This window comes from Sipha flava, unplaced genomic scaffold (genome assembly GCF_003268045.1).
Source record: "Sipha flava isolate LNK unplaced genomic scaffold, YSA_version1 51_pilon_pilon, whole genome shotgun sequence".
NCBI classification, from domain to species: Eukaryota; Metazoa; Arthropoda; class Insecta; order Hemiptera; family Aphididae; genus Sipha; species Sipha flava.
The window spans coordinates 615974-638119 of record NW_020273468.1 but is presented as its reverse complement, the minus strand read 5'-3'; the positions used below and the strand labels follow the sequence as shown (position 1 = coordinate 638119).

Here is a 22146-nt window from a genome sequence, read left to right as displayed (position 1 = left end):
AATGGAAATGAAATATTTTAAAAGTTACATACTTTTTTATTACTCGGCCATTTATTTATAGTCCAAATAACTCTTAATACGTAAAAAATTGTGTGATACAAAAAGTCTAAAACATATAATGGCTGTTGAATTATATTATATCTCGAGTATACTTGATTTTCCCTAAATCTTCAACATTTTAGAGTACAAACAAAGTGTCGACTCTGTACGTGAAAAAGTTTTTTCGCGGTCGTTATGTACAAATTCTGTGTATTTTCTTATAATTTATGCAGAACAAAGTTCGTAAATAACCTTAAGGCTTTGGTGCGGTGCATATATGTTGTATAAAATTTATGATACACCATATACATTTTATAATGTACAGTTCAAGATGATACATTTGAAAATGTAAATAATAACATCTCGAGATAAAATAAAATAATAAAAACAAATATTTGTTTGATTATTCTTTAGTTTAAAATATTACGTGAATCCAACTGTTTTTTTTTTCAAGGATATTGACTCCGTACAAAACTCCGTTTTGTTATTCATAATTTCATACATTTTTCTACAATATATTTATTGAATATTATATACTATATATTTATATATATTATATACTAACCTCCAGTGTACCTAACAATTTCTATTTTTCAAAATAAACCATTTAATTATAATAAAACTGTCGAACGCAGGATGAAAATTACTGTTCAGTTTCTTTGGGAATCATAGTACTTATCGCATGTTGATAAAATTTAAGTTATTGTCAGCTGTACCTTATAGCATTATGTAACTTCAAAACTATGCATAAGACGTTCATAATGATAATTTTTTCAGGCAAACAGTAGTATATAAGCGTTCAATATTATGCAGTTTGGTTTTTATTATAATCGATTTGTTCAAGCTCGAGAACAGCATTGTTCTACAGATCAGCGGGAACGAGTGTTGTGTAAACAAAAAATTTGAATATTAATTATTAAGTTAGCGAGCCAGTAAACGAGAAATAAACCGTGGGGTAGAGTTGTAAATACAACTGCATAATAATGCAATCGTTGGAATGGGATTTTCGACGATTTCAAAGAGTAGAAATACATTGTACTACACTGCCGATGCGCATACGAATCGAGTCACAAAAACTACAGCGTATCTTCGATACTTTAAATCTGAAAGGGAAACTTGAAAAAGATTGATATTTTACTTTTCGCGTCATCTAGCATTATATACATTTAAAAAATTAATAAATATTGTATTAATTGGCAACTTTATGAAACGTATTTAAACGCCGTATCACGCGTTATAATATACTCGTTGGTATGATTTTATGTACCTACGCTAAGGATTTCAGAACTGACTAGGTTCAAAATAAAACAGAAAGCTTCAAAGAAAGAAAGGTATAGTAGAGAATCGGCCGCCACCTCATAGAATGACAGAAATCGATATGGCGCATCGTTCAATACTAACCGACCGGACTTCAAGCCATGATAACAATTATTAGGAAACGTTTTTTTAGGTAGTAAGTGCACCATGTATAGTATAGTCCAGTACGCCCGAATTGTTTGACGTTAATCAGAATTCGAAAGCAATCCAAACGTATTACCACACCCTGTACGGCTGTACACGAGAGTTTATGACACAATCCAAGTCTGTATCGTTGTGCGGGTTCAACACGATCTATCATCGCCGCGCACGTCACGTAGGGTACCTATATATATATATATATATATGTGTGTGTGAACGTATATTATACATCTATGGCAGTGATTGGGTCGAAAACCTTCGTTTTCGCTCTTAAAGTTATGCGTACGAATAAAATGCGTGTACACATGACCGTAGACTTTGTAAAGTAACGAAATCAAAAACCAATGAAACCCTTCGGGGGGCGTTTTGTTTCGAGTCAACTTGAGAACATTCTACTGGATTAACAGCAAAAACAATACATTTTCGAGATTCGGTATTATTTTCTCTTCCTTAACAGTAGGTGTTTGACGGAGACTTCGGAGCCGCCAGTGACGCATGGTTCTTTTTCCATGAGTCGTTCGTGTGCACACCAGTCGTATCCTGTCGCGGGCTCGTCAGTGGTGTGCATTCCGTTAACAATCATAATAATAATCGATTTCACTATTTTCCATCGCCGTTGACCGACTATTACCGCGGCGGGAAAACACACGAACTTTGTCTCGTACATTTTGATCATTTGCAACGATAATAATCTACACCGTCCGTAGATCACAATACGATCTCGTTCAAACAGCTCGAATAATCCGCTGACGTTTATGATATCGCAGACGACTATTTGTGTACAATTCGCACGTCCGGACTTCGGGAGAAACGCGGCGACATCATCGATATTACATGTACATTATGCGGATCGGAAACGCGCGAGAAAGGAGACTCGTGCGCGCATAATACGCGGACGATTACGCACATTTTTCCCTCGTCGCAGTCGGCGCAGTATTTTATTTTCATTGTCGTGCGTACGGGCGACACGCGTACCCGGTGTACCTATACGAAATGCTCATCGACACATAGTTAGGCACGCGTATATATATATATATATATATATATATATATATACATGTATAGAAGTGGACAAATATCGTTGTCGAGCCCCGGGAATAGCACCCTATTAATCGCCAGGGGTCGGAGGTAACGGGTATGAGTGAGACAGAGAGGGTCAGCGACTGGGCGGCGGCTGTCAGTCAACCGAATCCGCATCCCTCAAGACCTTATATATATACGTGTTTGTAATATACGCGAACGGTAGATATATGTGTGTACCATTATTATTGTTATACGTATATACGCGATGCCGTATTACTTATTTCACGGGGCTCGTGACTTTGTTTTGATTTAAGTGTACCAGACACGTGGCCGCGTTTGTACAAGTCATCACGCGGCAACGGGTGACTGTGTTTGCACGTGTGTGTGTGTGAATTGTGTACAATGCAAGGGCAGCAGCAGCAGCATTAGATCGCGCAGCCTACCCGATCATCCCCCTGAAAAACGCACTACCGTGTATACAATGCTAATACATAATATTAAACGTGCGCGCCAAACCCTCCTCACACCCCTTTTTACCCGAATAACGGTAAACATTATCCGTGTACCCGCTCGTCCGGCGCGTGTAGGTACCTATATGTGTATGTGTGTGGGTAAATACAAACGTGTACGTACACACACAGCGAGATATTCGCGTGTAACAGAGGCACACGCGCACGAGTTTTTATACCCATTGTTAATTATACTATTATTTGATTATTTTTTTTTTCTTCTCTTGTGCCGCGACGAGGCTGCGTTTTTGTTGTCATCACGTTTCGCGTTCATAACAATATAAATCATTAAAGTTTACAAAACATGGCGTATAATTGACCGCACGCCGTCGTTTCCCATATAATACGTTAACTGACTTATGCACTTAGGGGAAAGTGGGGGAATGACACGCACCTAAGCTAAAATAATTAGTATGGACTTAAGTAAGCAGATATTTTAATAAAAATTTTTTCTCTTGATACATAAACATGATAGCTATTTAATAAATATTATTTATTTAGTTTACTATTGTTATTTTTTTTTAAATTAATTGTTTTCCAAAATGTTAAAATGCGTGATATTACCCGAGTGGTGGGGTAATGCCACGCACGCTTGGGGGAATTCCGCGCAACGATTTTAACATGAAACCACATATGGTAACTACCTATTATTAAAATAAAAATAGAAAAAATGACTAAATAAATTAACTAATTGTTATAAAATCTTTCAAAACTATTTATTTTAAAATACTGTAGGTATAGTGGTATATTAAAATAAAACCTAATTCAAGTGTTGAATACTTTAACAACATAAAATAACAAAAATTTTTAAATTAAAAATATGCAAAAAAAACTTAAACAGTTGAATAATAACCTTATAACAAATTAACATAAAATGTATTCCTTTTTTAAAATCTTAAAAATGTATAACAAAAGTAAAAATAGGTAAATTAGAATAATATATAGTAATATAATAATATTAAAAAACTTAAACATACCTAATCTTTAAAATCTTTAACAATATAAAATGAAACATAATTTTTAAATTAAAAAATATAGAACTTAATTAATAACTTAGTCTTTTAGTTTTAGATAGGAACTTATTGACAAAAATCACAAATATACGAAGCAGGTCTGTCAGTTGATGTGCATAACGCATGTGCCCAAAGTCCACAATCTCTACAACGATACCATATTTCATTGAGACCAAATTCTCCACAAACTGCACATATTTGTTGGAACTCATTTACATCTGTTTCTTCATCACTTAGAATGGTGCTGAAGTTAAGCTGACGTTTACCATCACGTTTAATTTTATTTGATTTTACAGCCGTTATTGATTTTTTTTGATTTTTTTTTGAGTTATATTGTGTTTTTTCTTTTACTTTTACTTTATTTTGTTTAGAATTTTCTTGTTTCCTTACTAACTTTTCTTGTTTTATTTTTTTTACCATTTCTCGTTTTTCTTTTGCTTGCTCCAATTCTAATTTCATAGGTGTATCTGTCAACACGATGGATTTACGTTTGCGTGATGTAGAACGTTTAGTCGATGTGGCATTTACTTTTGGTATTGGACATAACTGTTCAATACTTGTATGATAAATAACAGTTGATGTTAATGGCAGATCATTTATTTTAACTATTCCTTTTTTATCATGTATACTTGTTGATTCATCCTGTAAACTTGGAAAATTAAAATCTTCTTCTATTGCCTGTAATTCACGTTCCAAAGAAAAGTTTTCTTGTTCGTTCTCATTATCTTGCCGAGTGCTGAGTTGATTTTCAGAAATATCAAGTTCGTTTTCTAAATATTCAAAAGTAAACTCTTTTTCTACATCACGTAATTCTTGTGCAGGTGCAAAGTCTTCGGCTGTGAATTTATCAGTGTTCAATGGAAAAATACCAGCGCTATTAAATCCCGATAACCCTTTGTCCATTGTAGCTATTTTTATATAACTTTTATTAAAAAGTGAAGCCAAATCATACATCGTTATTTTTTCATGTGGATGGGCTTTTAAAAACAAGTCACATTCGCGATTAAAAGTAGTCTTAAGAGGTCCAAAAAAAGTTAAATCAAGTGGTTGCAATTTATGTGAAGTATGTGGTGGTAAAGTCACAATACAAATACCATTTGATCTGCAAAAGTTATAAATTTCAATAGAAATATGACTGGTATGATTATCAAATATTAACATAACTGGATCCAGCGTTGTTGGTTTGACAACTTTAGCAAAGTGTTCCATCCATTTAAAAAATAGTTCAGTTGTTATCCATCCATTCTTTGAACACTCATATAAAGAACCAGCTGGACCACCTCTACCTAACAATTGACTAACTCTAGCCCTAGGATATATAAACATAGGTGGGATAAATGAACCCGCAGCATTCATACAACAAACAACTGTAACATTTTTACCACGTTCCCAGCTGATCATTGACCCCACTTGCTTTTGGCCTTTTGGACCCAATATCCTTGATGGTTTTTGAACAGTTGTAATTCCCGTTTCGTCAACATTATAAATTCTAGTACATTTATCATTCAGTTTGAACTTATCCATTGTTTCCTCTAGGTTTTTATAAAATAATCGTACATTAGTTTCATTGAATGATGAAACTCTGTTTAAACTGGTACCTTCTGGAGTGCGTAAACTTATTTCGGGATTTCTTTTTAGAAATAGTTCTAGCCAGTCATATCCAGCTGATTTTGTTAAGCTGCAAAATCTGTGTTCAATGCCATTTGCAACAGCATATTCATAAGCAAGTCGTCTTAATTCAGTTGGTGTTAAACCATAAAAGTATTTAGACAGTTTTAATACATGTTTCGTTAATTCTTTTTCAACCTCATAAGAAAATATTGGTTTTCTACCAAGTTTAGGTTTACCATAATCTTGATTTTTTAGTCTACCCCGAAGTGTTGATTCTGCAATACCAAAAGATCGACCAACATCACGAATTTTTCGACCTGAGTTAATGGCAAGTATAGCCGCTTGTAATTGTTCTGCTGTCCATTTTGCTTTTTCAGTCTTCCTAGTATATAGTCTTGGCATTTTAAAACTTGAAATATAAATAACAATTATTTATTTAACATGAATAACAGATGAATATTTAATAAACAATATGTATAGCCAAATAAGTAAAACTACGAATGGGGTAATACCGCGCATTAAATGTATGCGCTCCATTTCCCGACTAGGACGCGCAGCATTACCCCAATCGACTTTTGTTATATAATCAATATACAATAAAATGTGTAAAATAATATTATCTAGTTGGTGATATATTAAATAAAGCTGAGAAAATTCTCTACAAAACTATATTTTAATATGTTAAAAAATAATTAATTATAAATAACTTACCACGTTACGAAATCCAGTACTTTTATTTAGTTTCTTTTGGAGATTAATGACCGGCTTGATAACTCAGCAAATATTGATAATATTTTTATCAATATTTTTTCTGTTGATGAGACTAAACAGCTGATTATTTAAAGCCAATCACTGAATTTTAAAATGTACTGGTTTATAAGATATCACACTGCGCGCAATTACCCAATGCGCGGTATTCCCCCACTTTCCCCTACGTAGTGCAACCGGCAGTGCAATTGTCGTTGTGTGAAGGGATCCGTATTCACTCGGTATTTCCACTCTTGAAATGATTATACTTTTAAATAGTGTCTTATATTTTTAATTGGACTTGTACGATTAAAGCAATCGAGATATTAGGTACAAAAGTCTGTACACGATAAGTAATCGAATCTACGTGTTGTATACACCTAAATTTTTCTGAAAAATTGTTTACGATTCCGATAGAATGTGGACGTTTTGTGAACTTGAATTTGTCCTGATTATTCGTTACCGAGCCCGGCACAAGGGGTAGGCGACATAAGCAATACGTCTAAGACAAAATAGTCTAAAAAATAAATAAATTACAATTCCTAGTCATGTACAATTATGTTTAGTAAAAAAAAAGAATCTTCACGTTGTTTCGTTTTATTTAAATTAATAGTGGTTTACTTGTCTAAAAACGTATTTATTTAATCAATTGTTAACTTTACATTAATAAATATAATGAACACGGAATGAAGTCCATTTTAAATATTGTTTATGTAAAAAAAAAAAAAAAAACATTTGATGTAATATTCACATGTTAGGGGTGGCGAAACTTAAATCTGCCTAGGTTTGATTAAACATTTGAGCCTGAACTGTTAGTTACGGCCAACAAATACAGTTACGAATGTTGTCTCATATTCAAACTGTACATTGTTCCCCCTAAATGCGAAGCGCTTATATTATGTGATCAACGAATACACATAGGCGTGCGCACGGGGGAAGGGGTGTGAGGGCCGTGCCCCCCCTTCGGACTCTGGCTTTTTCTTTAATGAACGTACATCTATAATATACAAGATACCGAACATTTTTACATTTTACATGAATAAAGTAAAGTCAGTTTTAATCTCATAGTATATAATTGATATCTGTGAATAAATGTAATAAAGTTATTAGTTATTAATCAGACTAATCAGAACATGCATATAATATAAAAATTGAAGATGTAATTGATACATTTAAAAACCTTACTCCCGTGAACAGAAGGATGGAGTTGTAAATAGTAAAATAATATGTAAATAAGGATTTCTTAGATATAAGTTGTGTAAGTTTAAATAGTATTTATTTTTATATTTGCATATTGAATTAAATAAATAATTTATAAAATTTAAAATATTTAATTATACTAGTAGTCTTTAGTAAAAGAATCTTTGGTTCACTTTTTTTAAGGGATCCCCCTGCGGACAAAGTCTGCGTACACCTATGCGAATATATTCACCTTTATATCTACTCCTGCTGCGGTTTGTACCATACACACAAACGTACACTTATTTTATTTTTATTTTTTCTGATCCTCGGCAATATAAATGTTCGATTTTAATAAGTTTTTCATTTACGCCACAAATAGGGTTAACGTATTCTACTTCACGAAAACCATGACAAAAACATTTTTATTCTATAATTTGTATGGAAAACAATCGTACCCGTTCCTCCTTTTGAATTTCTAACATCCAGTATTGCACGAATTAAAGTTGTTCAAAAGATAACAAAATATTTTTGTTCTTCTAGAACATTCCATCGCTTGTACCGCCCTCCCCGCTCTGCCCTGCGTTATCGCAATTTCGACCGTCGAGCCGTACCGGGCCTGTCGCGTCTTTCGTCGTACTTGAACTCTCACACGGTACGTAACGATTTGCGTGACCGAGTTTTTCGCCGACGCGTGAGTGTCCGCTGTGGACGATAATATTATTTTTTTTTTTGTCGCTCTGCGTCGTGTGTGTGCGCGTTGTGCGGTGCGTTGTTTTTACACCGTCGTGTGTGCGTTGCCGCCGGTCGGTCCGTCGCCGTCGTGCGTGTTTGCTGCTGGTCGGCCCTTTCGCCGTTGTGCGTTGCCACTGGTCGGCCCTTTCGCCGTCGTGCGTTTGCCGCTAGTCGGTCCCAGTGTGACCGAAATTGTGTGCCGCCGGTCCATGCTGTGCAGTTGGCTCTCCTGCAGTTGGTGATGTTTACCCTTTTATCAACTTTTATGTGAATAGATTACTACATATGTATATATTTGTTCTATTTTTCTTTTATTTTGTATTATTTTATTAATTTGCATTTGTGTGTTTATGATAGACGAGGGCGCCCAGTTTTTTCTATTCTGTTTAATAATTTTTCTTTATTATTATTATTATTGGTCACCCGCACATACATAAATATAAATATTTTACTGTCTCTGGGTAATTGTAAGGGCATACACTTTACCATTTGAGGCCAACCGCCTTTTATGTAGGAGTCTGATGGTACAAAGTAATTAAAAATACAAACAAGTATAACTATTATATTTTTATTTTTTTAAATTTTTTTTTCGTAGGAACTTAAAATAAAATAAGTGTAAGAATTTTCGATTATACTGGTAAAATACTTGTCGGTAACATTTTAGTAAAAGCTGGCCGGCTGCATGTGTACGCGCAGGGAAACGTAAACGTTTGGTTAGCAATGCCGTAGCTTAGCGACTGCCGACGTTGTAATACCGTTCGACCGTTTCGCGCTGCATTCCTATTATCGCGACCGACCGAGATCACTCTCTTTAGATCAAGGGTCGGCAACTCGCGGCCCGCACAAAGGTGGTTAATTTTTGTGTTTTGTTTTTGTTCAATAAAATTTCCATAAAATTTTCAATACTATTCAATTATTTTTTCTTTGTTAATAAAACCTAATCTAACCGTTAATAGTTGTTGTTTATTCTATGTAGTTGTATAGTCAGTTTAATCTATAAAATTGTTATTATTATCTGATTGGAGTCGAAGATAATGATGGCTGCACTACTCAGTCATAGGATAAATTAAATATACTTATATATATTTAAAAATTAAAATTTTAAATATATTTAATCTATGTATTTAATACATACGTGTTTTATATATTTAATCTATGGTCATAGTTACTTTGCGTTTGTAGCAATTAGTATTACACCGTGATTACGCCCGTACGTGTGACTGTTTGCGTTTGCAACAGTTTCATTTTACAAATAAATTATGGCGACTAAAAAAAGAAAAATTTATAATGAACATCGTTTTTTTTAATAATTATTGGGTTGATTTATATTTTTTCGTTGAAAACAAAAGTAAGCCATTATGTTTAATTTGTCAAAAAATTAAATTTTTTCTTAAAACCAATTTTTTCCAGTAACACTCGTATTTTTTACACTCAAATTTCTATCTAAAATAATCAAATATAATAACAATACAATTATTAGTATATATCATGTGTAAAAAAATTTTTTAATGTGGCCCTTGATAAACATTTGAAAAAAAAATATGGCCCGCGTGGTTCAAAAGGTTGCCGACCCCTGCTTTAGACATTCTCGTTCGATTGCCGCTCTACGAATTTCTACGAGTCTCTACGAATTCACCACCAGTACTTGTGCTCGCTATCAAGTGTTTCGTTCCAGTCGGTAGTACCGAAATGATCGTCTTCGTTCAAGCGGTGCTGGTCAAATGCACCTGGACGCTGGTGGGCGCGGGCATCACGGATCTGACGCCGTGCCCCCCGTCCGGGTTCAGGGACGCGTCGCGCGGCAAGTCCGTCGGCGGCGACACGTACCGCAAGAGGATCGCCGACCATTGTTCGAAGGTCGGCCGGGCGCAGCAGCAGCAGCAGCGCCCGATGGCGATGATGATGATGATCTCTCAGCCCTTCGTCTGGCCGCGATTGCGATGGCCGTTGACCATTGAAGACCGTTCGCCAGCCACGCCTCCGTACGCCACCGAACCGGTCGTGGCAGCGCGTCCCGTCTAGGGCAAGCGTACCGTCGTCGAACGCCTAGTGGTCGTCAATCTGCCCGGCTACGTTGTCAACCTACAGCTACGGTCGCGGCCGTCGCCGGTTCACCGTACAAGCACCACCGCCTCCGCCAGGTTTTCCAAGACGCAGATGGTCACCGTGCACCACCACCACTTGCGGTGCGACGACGTACAAGCCACCGCCGTCCAGTACTCCGTCTACGTGCACTACCGTTTGCGCTGTGACGCCCACGTTGCCGACATCACCACCCACTACCCCGTCGCCGACACCACCGGCCACTACACCGTCGACGTGCACCACCACTTGCACTACGACGCACACGTCACCGGTATCACCACCCACTACCCAGGCGCGAATCCAGGAATATTTTTTTGTGCGGGCCCATAAACTTAACCACAAAAGAAAATACAGTAAAAATATGATTTTATTTAACGAATCTCTCATTTTCGAATATTCTAGCCATTCGTATTTTGAATACCACGAAATATTAAATGATCTCTGTTTTCCGCCGATGTTTCGTCTTGGAAACGTAATGTTGGGTTGATTTGCCCTTTTTTCAACGTTTTGACTAATATCAAAAATATTGTTTTGAACATCGCGATCAATGACACCTATTGAAGTAGAAGATTTACGAATTTTTTTGGAAGTAACAGATTCAATAACAGATTGATCCGATTGTAAAAGGGGAACAAGAAAATGTTTCATGGCTTATAAAAAAAGTATTTATAAATAAAATAAAACAGGATTTTAGAATCTCAGATATAAAGAGTGGTAAATTGTTCTTATATATGAGTAACTATTTATTACAATAATATAACAAACTACGTATATATACTGTACATATATGTATTTATTTTCGTGTAAGTATTCAATATTGAATAATTCAGGCCCACCTAGCCCACCCTCTGGATCCGCGCCTGCCACTACCCCGTCGACGTGCACCACCGCTTGCACTGAGAAGCACACGTCGCCGATACCACCATCAACTATCCCGTCGACGTGCACCACCACATGCGCTGAGACACGAACACCACCATCATTACCACCAATAACGTCTACGTTACGTTTCGGCTCTTCGGATTTTTCGCAAACAAAGCCGAACCCGTGAATGCGGACGACCGTTCCTTGTTGTCCGCATCGGATAGTCTCGGAAAATTCGTGGCCATGGCGGGTGCAACCGTGGCCAATGCAAAGCACCCCACCAGCGCCATCGTGGACCCAGGGAAATCAGCATCCCTTTTCGGTCCAATGGCCACAAGTACAGGTCCTCGACAGAACAGGATAGGTCGATCGACGTGATGCTAACAGCTTTGGCAGGGCGCACACTGAACGAGTGAAACGGTTTGAAAATTCTTTGGAGGCAATTGCAATACGTGTAAAGTAATTGATTTTTTTTTTTGTTTTCTGTACGTTTAATTAACTCTTGTGTCCAAATTTTACGTTTTTTATTGACATTTATTTCACTGTTAAAAAAAAAAAATAAATACCACTAAAGAGGTTTAAAAAATTGTCTTCGTTAGAACCAATGGTGGGTAGACTAAAGAACTCTGTCCGGTAAATAACTGTGTGACACGTTCGTTCGATATATTATAATAAATATAGTATACAGTTATTTTATAATTATAATTAATTTAATAAGCATCTGAAAAGTATCAGTTTACAGCCTTAAAATCACAAAATATGACGTTCGACCCATCGGGAACTTTCCCGGTATCTCGGTGAACAAATCCATCTCTGGTCTTAACTCTTCTTGTTATAACAAAAATTTATTATAAATTTAGAAATGTTTGTTTTATTTTATTTAGTATTATTAAAATTTTGTTCCTAACTGTTTGAAAGTTTATTAAACTTATGCCGACGGATCACCGCGCACAAAACCATTTGTAACTGTTTGCGCGGATTGTTATGTGAAGAAACCGATGCATACGCGATCCGAACGGTCATGAGAGCTCATTAGCGGCCTCGCCAGATTATTATTATATGAAAATTATGTATATGTTACGCGATGCACCATGTACTGTGCATCCGTATCTTCGTTTTCGTTTTCTTCGTTTGATAATTATTGAAATCACGTTTTTTTTGTATTTTTTTTGTTATGTGTCGGTCGTGATATCGCACTGCCGGCACATTCGTTCGTCAACGTTTTTCGTCGTTCGTCGTCAGCCATTGAGGCAACTGTTTTTTTTTGTATTTTAATCATCGTCGTTTTTGAACAAATACAATTTTTTTTTCGTTTATATACTTATTTTTTGATACTAATATTTGTTGTGATTTTTTATAGTTTTTCCTTTTAGTCTCGCATTGTGCGAACTACTTGAATTTGTATTTATTAATTGTGCAGTCATAATATATTGTTTTACACCATTGCGGCTAATACTTGTTAAATTGTTATTTTTATTCTCATGCCATTGCGGCTCTCTTTTGTAAACTTAATTATTGCTGTAAGGCTTAAATAGCCATCTCTTTTGATTATAAATTTATTACTATTATTTATTGTTAATCGGCTCTAATAGCCAATATTTAAATATTGTCTTATATTGTTTATTTTTTTTTTGGATTATTATTATTATTTTTATTTATTTATTGTTGATAATTTTAATATAAATTATTATATTTGTTGTGCCAACCAGGCAAATCAAAATTATATTATTCTTTTTATTATATATTTATTGTGCCACTATGGGCAATTAAAAATTATTTTTTCATTTCCCAAACATTAATGTTACTACCGTGACTGGTCCTTCGATCGTCGTTTCGGCCCAAACAGTAACTATGTTGATTATCATTCGATAAAATAAATCTGTTATCCGGCATACTTCGCAAATAAGTGTTCTTGATTTTAACACCGTTATTACGTTTTAATTCAAGGAGATTAATGTTATCATTTTCACGGTTCGCAACGTGTGATTTGGTCTTTACTACTATAATAATATTACGACATGATATACTCTTAAGCAGTGTCGGCTATCCTCAAAATAATATGTGTTGGAGAAAATATTTCTGAGGACCCACCCACCTTCAAATATTTATTAGCAAATACAAATTACCAATATTCAATTAGTGAGTACTGGTTCTCACATATTTTTCCAATTTTTGGGTGTTATCATTGTTATCAACATTATAATTGTGTTATTGTTTAAAAATACATATAACCCTCTATTTCCCTCTATTTTATAAATTAGTTACAAAATTCATTATATTTATTACTTATTACTTTGAATTAAAATAAGAACAACCAAATCAAAAAATATATATTGTACAATACTATACAATATTGTACATAAGTACCTAAATGTAAAAAACGATAATATAAGTATCATAGTCCCACAAGTCACAATAACAGTTTAAAATTGAGATATAATAAATAATTTCAAGGATGAATTTAACTATAGGCAATATATTAGTGCCAATATATCAGGGCCAGATTAAGATTTTTGCCGCTCATAAACATTGTACCTATAGTAAATTTGTTACCTTATTACGCCTAATTACGACTAACTACGATATCGATATTTTATCATAACATACTGCATTTAAATAACATGAAAATAATGTGTCAACGTAAAATATTTTTTGTGCTACATTATAAAACAAACATGCTAATTTGATACCGCTTTTAAAAATGTCTGTCCTTTGAAATAAAAATTTACTATCGCAGGAAAATATATAACCTTAACAGCTTAAGCGGTAGGTAATACAGCCCTAAATATGGAACTGACAACAATAATTATACGAATTACCGAGTAATTATTAAAAATATTAATGATTATAAATTATTATTACTATCTACTTGGTACCTACCTAATGCAGTCATACATATTTATATTTAGAGAAAAATACTAAAATCTAATATTAAATAATTAATACTTACCTTTTACACTTATGGTCGTTTTAAAAAACTTGACAATATTACTGTTATTTGATATTATTTTTCTCTTTTTACTCGTACGTCTTGACCAATTAGTTTTATTCATTTGGTCACGTTTTTTACCACATTCACAAATTTCAGAGTTCATTGTGAATGTTTAAAAATACAAATTCAATTATAAATATTTAAATGAAGTTGTAACAGTGTACAATAAACTATACAAATAAAAAGAAAAACAGATATGCATAAGTTGATCATCTCACTGACAACTAACAAGCATTATATTCTTTCGAAGAAAATAAAAACAAGTTTTCGACTTTCGGCAAACTGAATAACATGCAACTACAACCGCATTAGGCTATTAGCGTTCTATACTCTATTCAATTTTCCATAATGATAAATTTATAACAATATCACACGAATCAGTACCCACACAGCACATGCTGTCCAGTGGTTATTTAATGGATGACCATCACATCCATATTACATCTAGTCCATATGTTACTTCGTATAGATATCGTATAGATATCCATACAAGATAACTTCTGGACTAAATTTACTATGGATATGTTGATCATCTATTTAATATCCACAATATCATTACCGATATGATTCACGCATATGTCGTAATATATAATATCTATAGCTATAGCTGTAGTGGTATAGTATTGATGTATTATAAATAATTTATATTACTACGATTAACGATAATATAATATGATACCTATGACATTATAATAAAATATAATTTATACTTTTATCATACAAATGGTATAACATCAAGAATTTGTTGTATGGTTATTTAGTTATTAAAATAGGTGATATTAATATCTATTCAATTTCTGTGATTACATTTTGTTATGGATCATTGTTTACCGCCACCACTGTGGACTGTAGAGTATCTGAGTAATAAAAATAGAAGACCCTATATATGCAGTATAAAGATATGTATATGGTGTGCTACGTGAATGCGGGTAATAACATTTTGCCATTTTCTCCCACTAGTCACAAACACACTCGGCGATTGACGTAGTGTAGTGTAAAGTGTTTCGGTCTTCCTTATCGGATACCACCGATTAACAACATTATTATGGATTATGGATTGATGTTTTCGGGTTTTTCAGATATTATATTTATTGCGATGCGGCTATTATTATCGTTATTCGTTATAATCTAGGTACGCACTCACACAGTCACACTCTATACACGTAACACGCGTTAACACAGACACAACACTCCAGCCGAGCATTCGACAATTTTGTTTGCTCGTGCCTGTAGCTTATAATACGGCATAGATTTCCGATCAGGTGAGTCATCGTTGGCCGCGGGAATCACGACCGGTGTAGCGCATAATAACACGCGTAAAAGTGTGGATGAACCATTAATTAGCCTAGCGAATTTTTTAGGTATACAATTAATATTAACTTTATATGATATCTATAATAATATACTACTTAATAATGATGTATATAATATAATTAATAGTATATATCAGGGGTGGGCAACTGGTGGCCCGCTAAATTTTATAATTTTCTAAAAATTAGCCTTCTAATAAATTTCAGTTGCCCATCCCTGATATGTATTATATTATTATAATTATGGTGACCAGATGTACTTATTTTATAAGGAGAGTATATACTCGTTTTGGGATACATGTCCTAAGTAAATGGCTGAAGTACACAAATGAATGTACTCATTTTAAATAAAGTAATTATTACAAATATATTGAAAAGGAATAAACATTTCGTAAATTCGTCAATTTTATGCTACAACTTAATATCAAAAAAATGTTAGGAAAATTTTTTTTTAAAAAAATGATTGGTTGAAAAATGGCATCGCCAACTGCAGTATTTGGTGCTATATGTTGATAATCTGTGATAGCTGATGTTATGTTTCAAAATAATTAAAAGTTGTTTTTATATTATATTCAATAAATCATAGTATACCTTTAATCGAGTATATAATTATATAAAATAATAGGACTTATTTTTTATATTGTAAATCTGGTCACCATAATTATAATATATACCTATAGGTATATAGGTAGATTATATACATATTTAATCCATATAGATTATTACAATATTATTCAGATAAGTAGACATAATGTCAAAACGTAAAATAAAAGATACTAGTTGTATAAGTCAAAGGACATTTAGGAGTCGGATAGCTACTGACTTTAATTCATCTCTGCAAGATGATGATAATAGTTTAGATGATCTGGCTACAAATTTGCCGAATACTAGTCATCATGAAAAAGTGCATCATACAGTAGTCCCTGATAGTCAACATGAAGTAGTGAATCATACAGTAGTTCCTGATAGTCATCAAGACCATTTTTTTTTCAATGATTCCGTTAATTTTCAAAATTCCAAGTCTGCAGATTCTTCTTTTCCAGAAGATGATACAATTACATACCTATAAATAACTCCAACTGTAAATCTGAATCCATTGATGAGAAACTGAAAACTTGGGCAGTAAAATATAAAATTAAATTAAATGCTTCAGATGGATAACATTCATATATATATATATATGTTGATCTGATAAAATTACATCAGTTATAAATTTTATCGTTAATGGACTGTATGAAATAAAGGAATAAAATATAAAATATAAATAATTAATTTGATGTTTATTAATAAGTCTTTTATTTTAAGTGCGGAGTCGGCACCTTTACAATTTAGAATACTTTTCCCGACTGAATATAATAAAATCAAAGGCCCGTCGGTACACTAGACCGGTTAGGCCGGTAATGATAACGACGCGGAACACAATCGATATCTATAGGTAACAATATATATACATTATATTTTAGCATATCTCTATCCAAGTTCAAGCTGCAATGAAATAACAAATAATATCCAATAAGAAAAAAAATGTGAATGATGCCTTTCTAATAATGGTAAAATTTAATGTTTATCCTTTTTTAATGTGCATATTCTTATACTTATTATCTTCATTAATCTCTATACATGTACCTTTATGAACTATTCATATATATAAGTATTTTAAACATTGTAAATTGTTTATTAGGGTAAATTAACCATTACAAACAGTTAATATATTGTAGTGTGTACATATATATATTATATAATATAATAGTTTTATATTATAGTATAATATTTTACGACAATATATGAATTTCTGTTATTAAATTTTATGCTTGTTACTTGTTTTAGATTTCCAAGACCAAGTACTAAGACAACTGTCACATATTAAGCTTCATTTATTTAAATTAGATGAAAAACTTTCTGCAATGAATTCTCATTCACTACAAAACACAAATGTGGACACTTATCCCAATATTTTAGAAAATTTTCCTCTTCAATATGAAATGGATTTACAAAATGTTGAAGTAAAACTGATAAATGATGACATTTATAAGTCAAACATGGTATGGTTTGATTTTTTAGATTGATTTAGATTCAAATAGAATAGTTTTTAATGTTATTATTTTTACTACAGTTAACAGCTCTTTCCAGGATGGGTGGTACAAAGACCGATGAAGCTACCAAGTATATTTTAAAAAAAATATACACAAATAAATTAGCTATGTGTTACAGTTGGATGGGAGGAAAAGGAAAAAAAGTTTTATCTACTATGATACTTCCTAAATTAATAATAGATAATATATAATCATAAATTGTGTTTATATAATTTATTTTTTATAGGTAATAATTAATAACATATCAATTTAAAATAATAGTAAACTGGAAATTTCAGTGATTCATTTTTGCGCATTTTAATTTATAAAATTAATTGTTTTTTAGAAGTGGTACAGAAAAGAATCCATAACTGTACAGAAATAGATGTTGTGAATTCAATCAAAAATTGGTTACGACATGCTTATCAAAGAAAACATTATTAAACAGGTATAATGAAGGAAAAATATATTATTTAAACTAAAAAATATTTAACTACAATTATAAACTAAAAACTTACTATCCATATTTGATTGTTTTATGAAAGTATACAGAGTCCAAAAAATATTTTTTTATAATTTATATTTTAAATACATTTTTTTTTTATTTTTAGTATAAAAGCAGCAGGAAAAAAGAGCCTTGGTCAAAATATGGAAGATGAATTGCACTGAACTCCACACATTTTGTGTATCTTAAAAAAAAAAAAGTTTATTTAAATTAAATTTGTTTTACTTTTGATTACTTATCTTTACATTCTTGTTTTAAGATAAAATTTATTTTCCTGGGGTCAACCGATAAAAATCAGTACAACCAATAATATATAGTATGTACAGTGAGTGAAACCTTCCTTAACAGACATCTCCCAAAAGCTGATGATTTTTCTGGAACGAGGATATATTTTCTCATATGTTAATCCCTCCAAATAGTGGACAAAATTTCGGTGACTGGAATGATGTCGGAGGATGTCCGATATTTAGAGGTTTCACTGTATATCAGTGATGTATTTTCAGTTTTTTTGTATGGGGGGGGGGGTTAATATTAAGTTAGTTAATAATATAAAAAATATATACGAGTCATGATTTAAAATTTACACGTATAACTTTTTTTTTTCTGGGGGGATCGATACACCCCCCCTCTAAATATGCCACTGTTGTATGTAATATATAATAATAAATATTATATACTATTTATATATATATATAAATAATATAAATAAATATATATATATATATATATATGAATTGTTGATAATATTGATAAAAACATGGATATTGTCCAAGATACAATGTAATATCTAATAGACGTCTAATGTAAATATTTTGTTCTGTATAGATATCTAAAAGTGTATTGTGGTGGATATACATAAAATATTTTTAATGGATATCCACAAAATTGGAAAAAAGCGGCCATTTGGGTATCTAGAATATATCTAATAGATATCTATGTATATCTTGTAAATATTATGGATATCCAGATTTAATATATAATGTATATCCATTAGACATGTGCTATGTCGGTATGGTGGACATACGTGCATACTGCATAGGGTCGTCGTCGGGCGGGTGGGTGACCGCGACGCGACAAAAATAAACACTGGAATGTCCCAACTGGGTTGTAATTTGTAAACACTAGGATGGACGGGCGATGAAAATTTACGCTACGATCTGATAAATACGTACCTAATCAGAAAATATATTTAATAATTCAAGTCCGATGCAGTTTTATAGCATTTATTATTGTCCGATTTATTCCAGAACTTGTATTTAGTATTGTTTGGATTTAATTATAAGTCATATATATATATATATATAAGTATATATATATATATATATATATATATATATATATATATAAGTCAAAATTCCTAAACCAAAGGACTTGCACATTCAAAATAATAAATTATAAAATATGTGTATATATATATATATTGAATGTGTCAAAATAATAATTTACAATAAATCCTTGAAATATTTTTTTTTATTTCCTTATAATTTCCTTACATTATGAATACTATTTTATACAATTTTTAAAAGACCTATGGGGGGATCTGACCCCCACATCGCTCCTTGTATACGTCCTTGCAATAGTAGTATAATCACGAACTAGATGATCACCAATCAATGATATGGCAAAAGGTTAGTTACAGTGTTAAACGTAAAGTAGTAAAGCAGTTGAGCGAGCGTCCCTCCAAAATTTTTTATTCTGAGTTACATTGATTAGAAAAAATATACACACTGCAAGAATGAATGTTCACCCGAAGTTGCCGCGTGACTTTTCACAATTACTACTTTGATTTCAAACCTACACAATAAAATTAGTGTAGACAGTCCTAAGTCTGTTTTATAAAATGGAAAGGAAAATGTTGAAACTTTTTTGTAAATAAAATAGCATGGTATATACCATATGTACTAGATATATATTTTGAGCGACCGCAACTAGTATGTAACCTTTTTGTTGGGTGACCGCAACTAGTACGTAATTTTTGATGTTGACCGCAACTAGTGTACACCGAAAACTATATTTGTACCGGCACTTCACTGCAGACATCGTACACCGACGTTGAATGTGACCGTCATCGAGGTAAACATTTTCGGGAAAAAGCATATACATGTCATTCAATACAAAACGAACGCGAACAAGATGCATTTATTTCATTAACCTAAACAATTTCTTATTACAACTTTCTTTCGCATTGCGAACGTAAAGCACTAGGTGCAACGATGATAATCAAATTAAAGTCGTCTACTGATCACGTCAATTGTGTTTGCATAGGACGTTATTTCAACTATGTTATTACTTGAAAACATGTATTCTTATCCGGAGATCACTAGAGGTTGAAGTCGATTTACGGTATCGTTCGTTATAGTAACAGTGATAATATCGAATACATGCAAAAGTATAATAAAATAGTAGACAATGAAATAAAAATTAGTAAATTGTTAACACTCGTAAATTAATAAATAAACACGTTTATAAACACATTATGAAGTACAAAATTATTAATTTGCGTCTAATTAAGTTCTCAGAGTTTACCATCGGCCGTAAAGTCCGAATATTTTGTGTTTGGTTGAACTGTGTACTTTTTAAAAGCTGAATCGAAACGCGTTTTAATCATCAACCAAGCCTCAACTGATTTTTCGACCAGGTGTTTAATGAAATGCAAAGTGCCGCTGCACACGTCCGTCCATTGCAACACGATTCGAAGTGTTCGGCTTAGCTACTTTAGAAAAGTAAAATAAATCGTTTTACTCGTCGATTGAACGCAACGAAAGTGTATGTCACTCGAATAAAATTCTAACGGAACGGCTTTACTACTCGCTTTACTTTCTTACTTCGAAGTTACGATTGAAAAAAAAAAAATCGTACAAAATGACCAGGACCGGATTAAAAGTTTATCGGGCCTGGAGTCTAGTAGTACAAAGGGCTCTTAATCCTTATAATATTACCGATAGCTGAATTTTATATCTTTAAAAAAATTATACAAAGTAATTGATTATACAGAAATATCTTTAACCTTTTTTAATATTTATCAATTTTCGTTACATGCAAATATACAATATTATTCTTAAAATGTAAAAATATAATTATAATATTTTAAAACTAACTTTATTCTCTTATTTTCTCTTCTCTTTTTGGAACTCCACAATAATTTCATCTGTATTTATTTCGTTTAGTAGAGATCTCAATTACGGATACAAATAATACAATTACGAAAATTAAAAAAATATATAATCAAAATAAAATTTAAACCTCAAAGATTTTGAAGAGGGTTTATGATAGAAGGCCCCTTTGGGATCTTAAATATTTTATGACATGGAGCCCGGGCTCCTAGGCTCCGTGCTTAATCCGGCCCTGAAAATGACGCGGAGCCACAATATTTTTGTGTTTGAAAAATTTGTCGAACCGTAGACACGTGTTCGTTCGCAACGCCGCGCCGGAGAAACTAAAGGTAAAGAAATTTTTCCGTTACCTTTTCGTCGGACCTCAACGAAATCACGTTACCGCGAAATCAACGGTGCTTCGCTCGCCAAACACCGGCGGGGTTTTTCGGAACGTCAAACACCGTAGCCGTCGGGGCGCGCGCCCTCCCCCCACCCCGCGAACCCGGTTTTCGCCCTTTCCGCGGCCGGCATAATAACATTGTGTACACGCGCACCGTCCGCGACCTATCCGTGTCCGTGCCGGGCCGTGCGTGCGACGAAAATCTATTACACGTTCCGCGTCTTCGCTAGGAGAAGCCCTCGAATTCGCATTAACGGTGATCAATCTTCATCCATCAAATCCCGATAGTTGCCCGGCGTGTGACACACGCTTGCGGCCGGCCGTGACGAGGGTCGTCGACGTGCTCGCGCGCGTACACGCATCACACACCGCCGTGCGCGTGCGTTGCGCGCAATAAAAGAAAAGTGGCCCCGGATAAAGCGCACTGCGAGATATTGTTTCAGACCGACGGAACGAATATTTATTTATACCGTTGTTGTGCGCGGTGTTTCCCCCCCCCCCCCCCCCCC

General features: G+C 33.5%; 2 protein-coding genes across 2 annotated transcripts in view; one reads left to right on the top strand and one right to left on the bottom strand.

Annotated features, from left to right (window-relative positions):
- Positions 1-17849, top strand: part of LOC112690720 — a 43851-nt gene extending 26002 nt beyond the window's left edge. The window contains exons 2-3 of the mRNA XM_025564790.1: positions 17393-17607; positions 17679-17849. Of these exons, the coding sequence (XP_025420575.1) occupies positions 17470-17607; positions 17679-17849 (309 nt within the window). The 5' untranslated portion in view covers positions 17393-17469. The remainder of the gene's footprint in view (positions 1-17392; positions 17608-17678) is intronic.
- Positions 4013-6570, bottom strand: LOC112690756 (tigger transposable element-derived protein 4-like). Its single transcript, XM_025564836.1, has 2 exons — positions 6365-6570; positions 4013-6062 (listed from the first exon to the last, which is right to left on the bottom strand). The coding sequence occupies exon 2, from the start codon at positions 6053-6055 to the stop codon at positions 4109-4111; it is 1947 nt and encodes a 648-aa protein (XP_025420621.1). The 5' UTR covers positions 6056-6062; positions 6365-6570; the 3' UTR covers positions 4013-4108.
- Positions 17850-22146: the final 4297 nt, after the last annotated feature.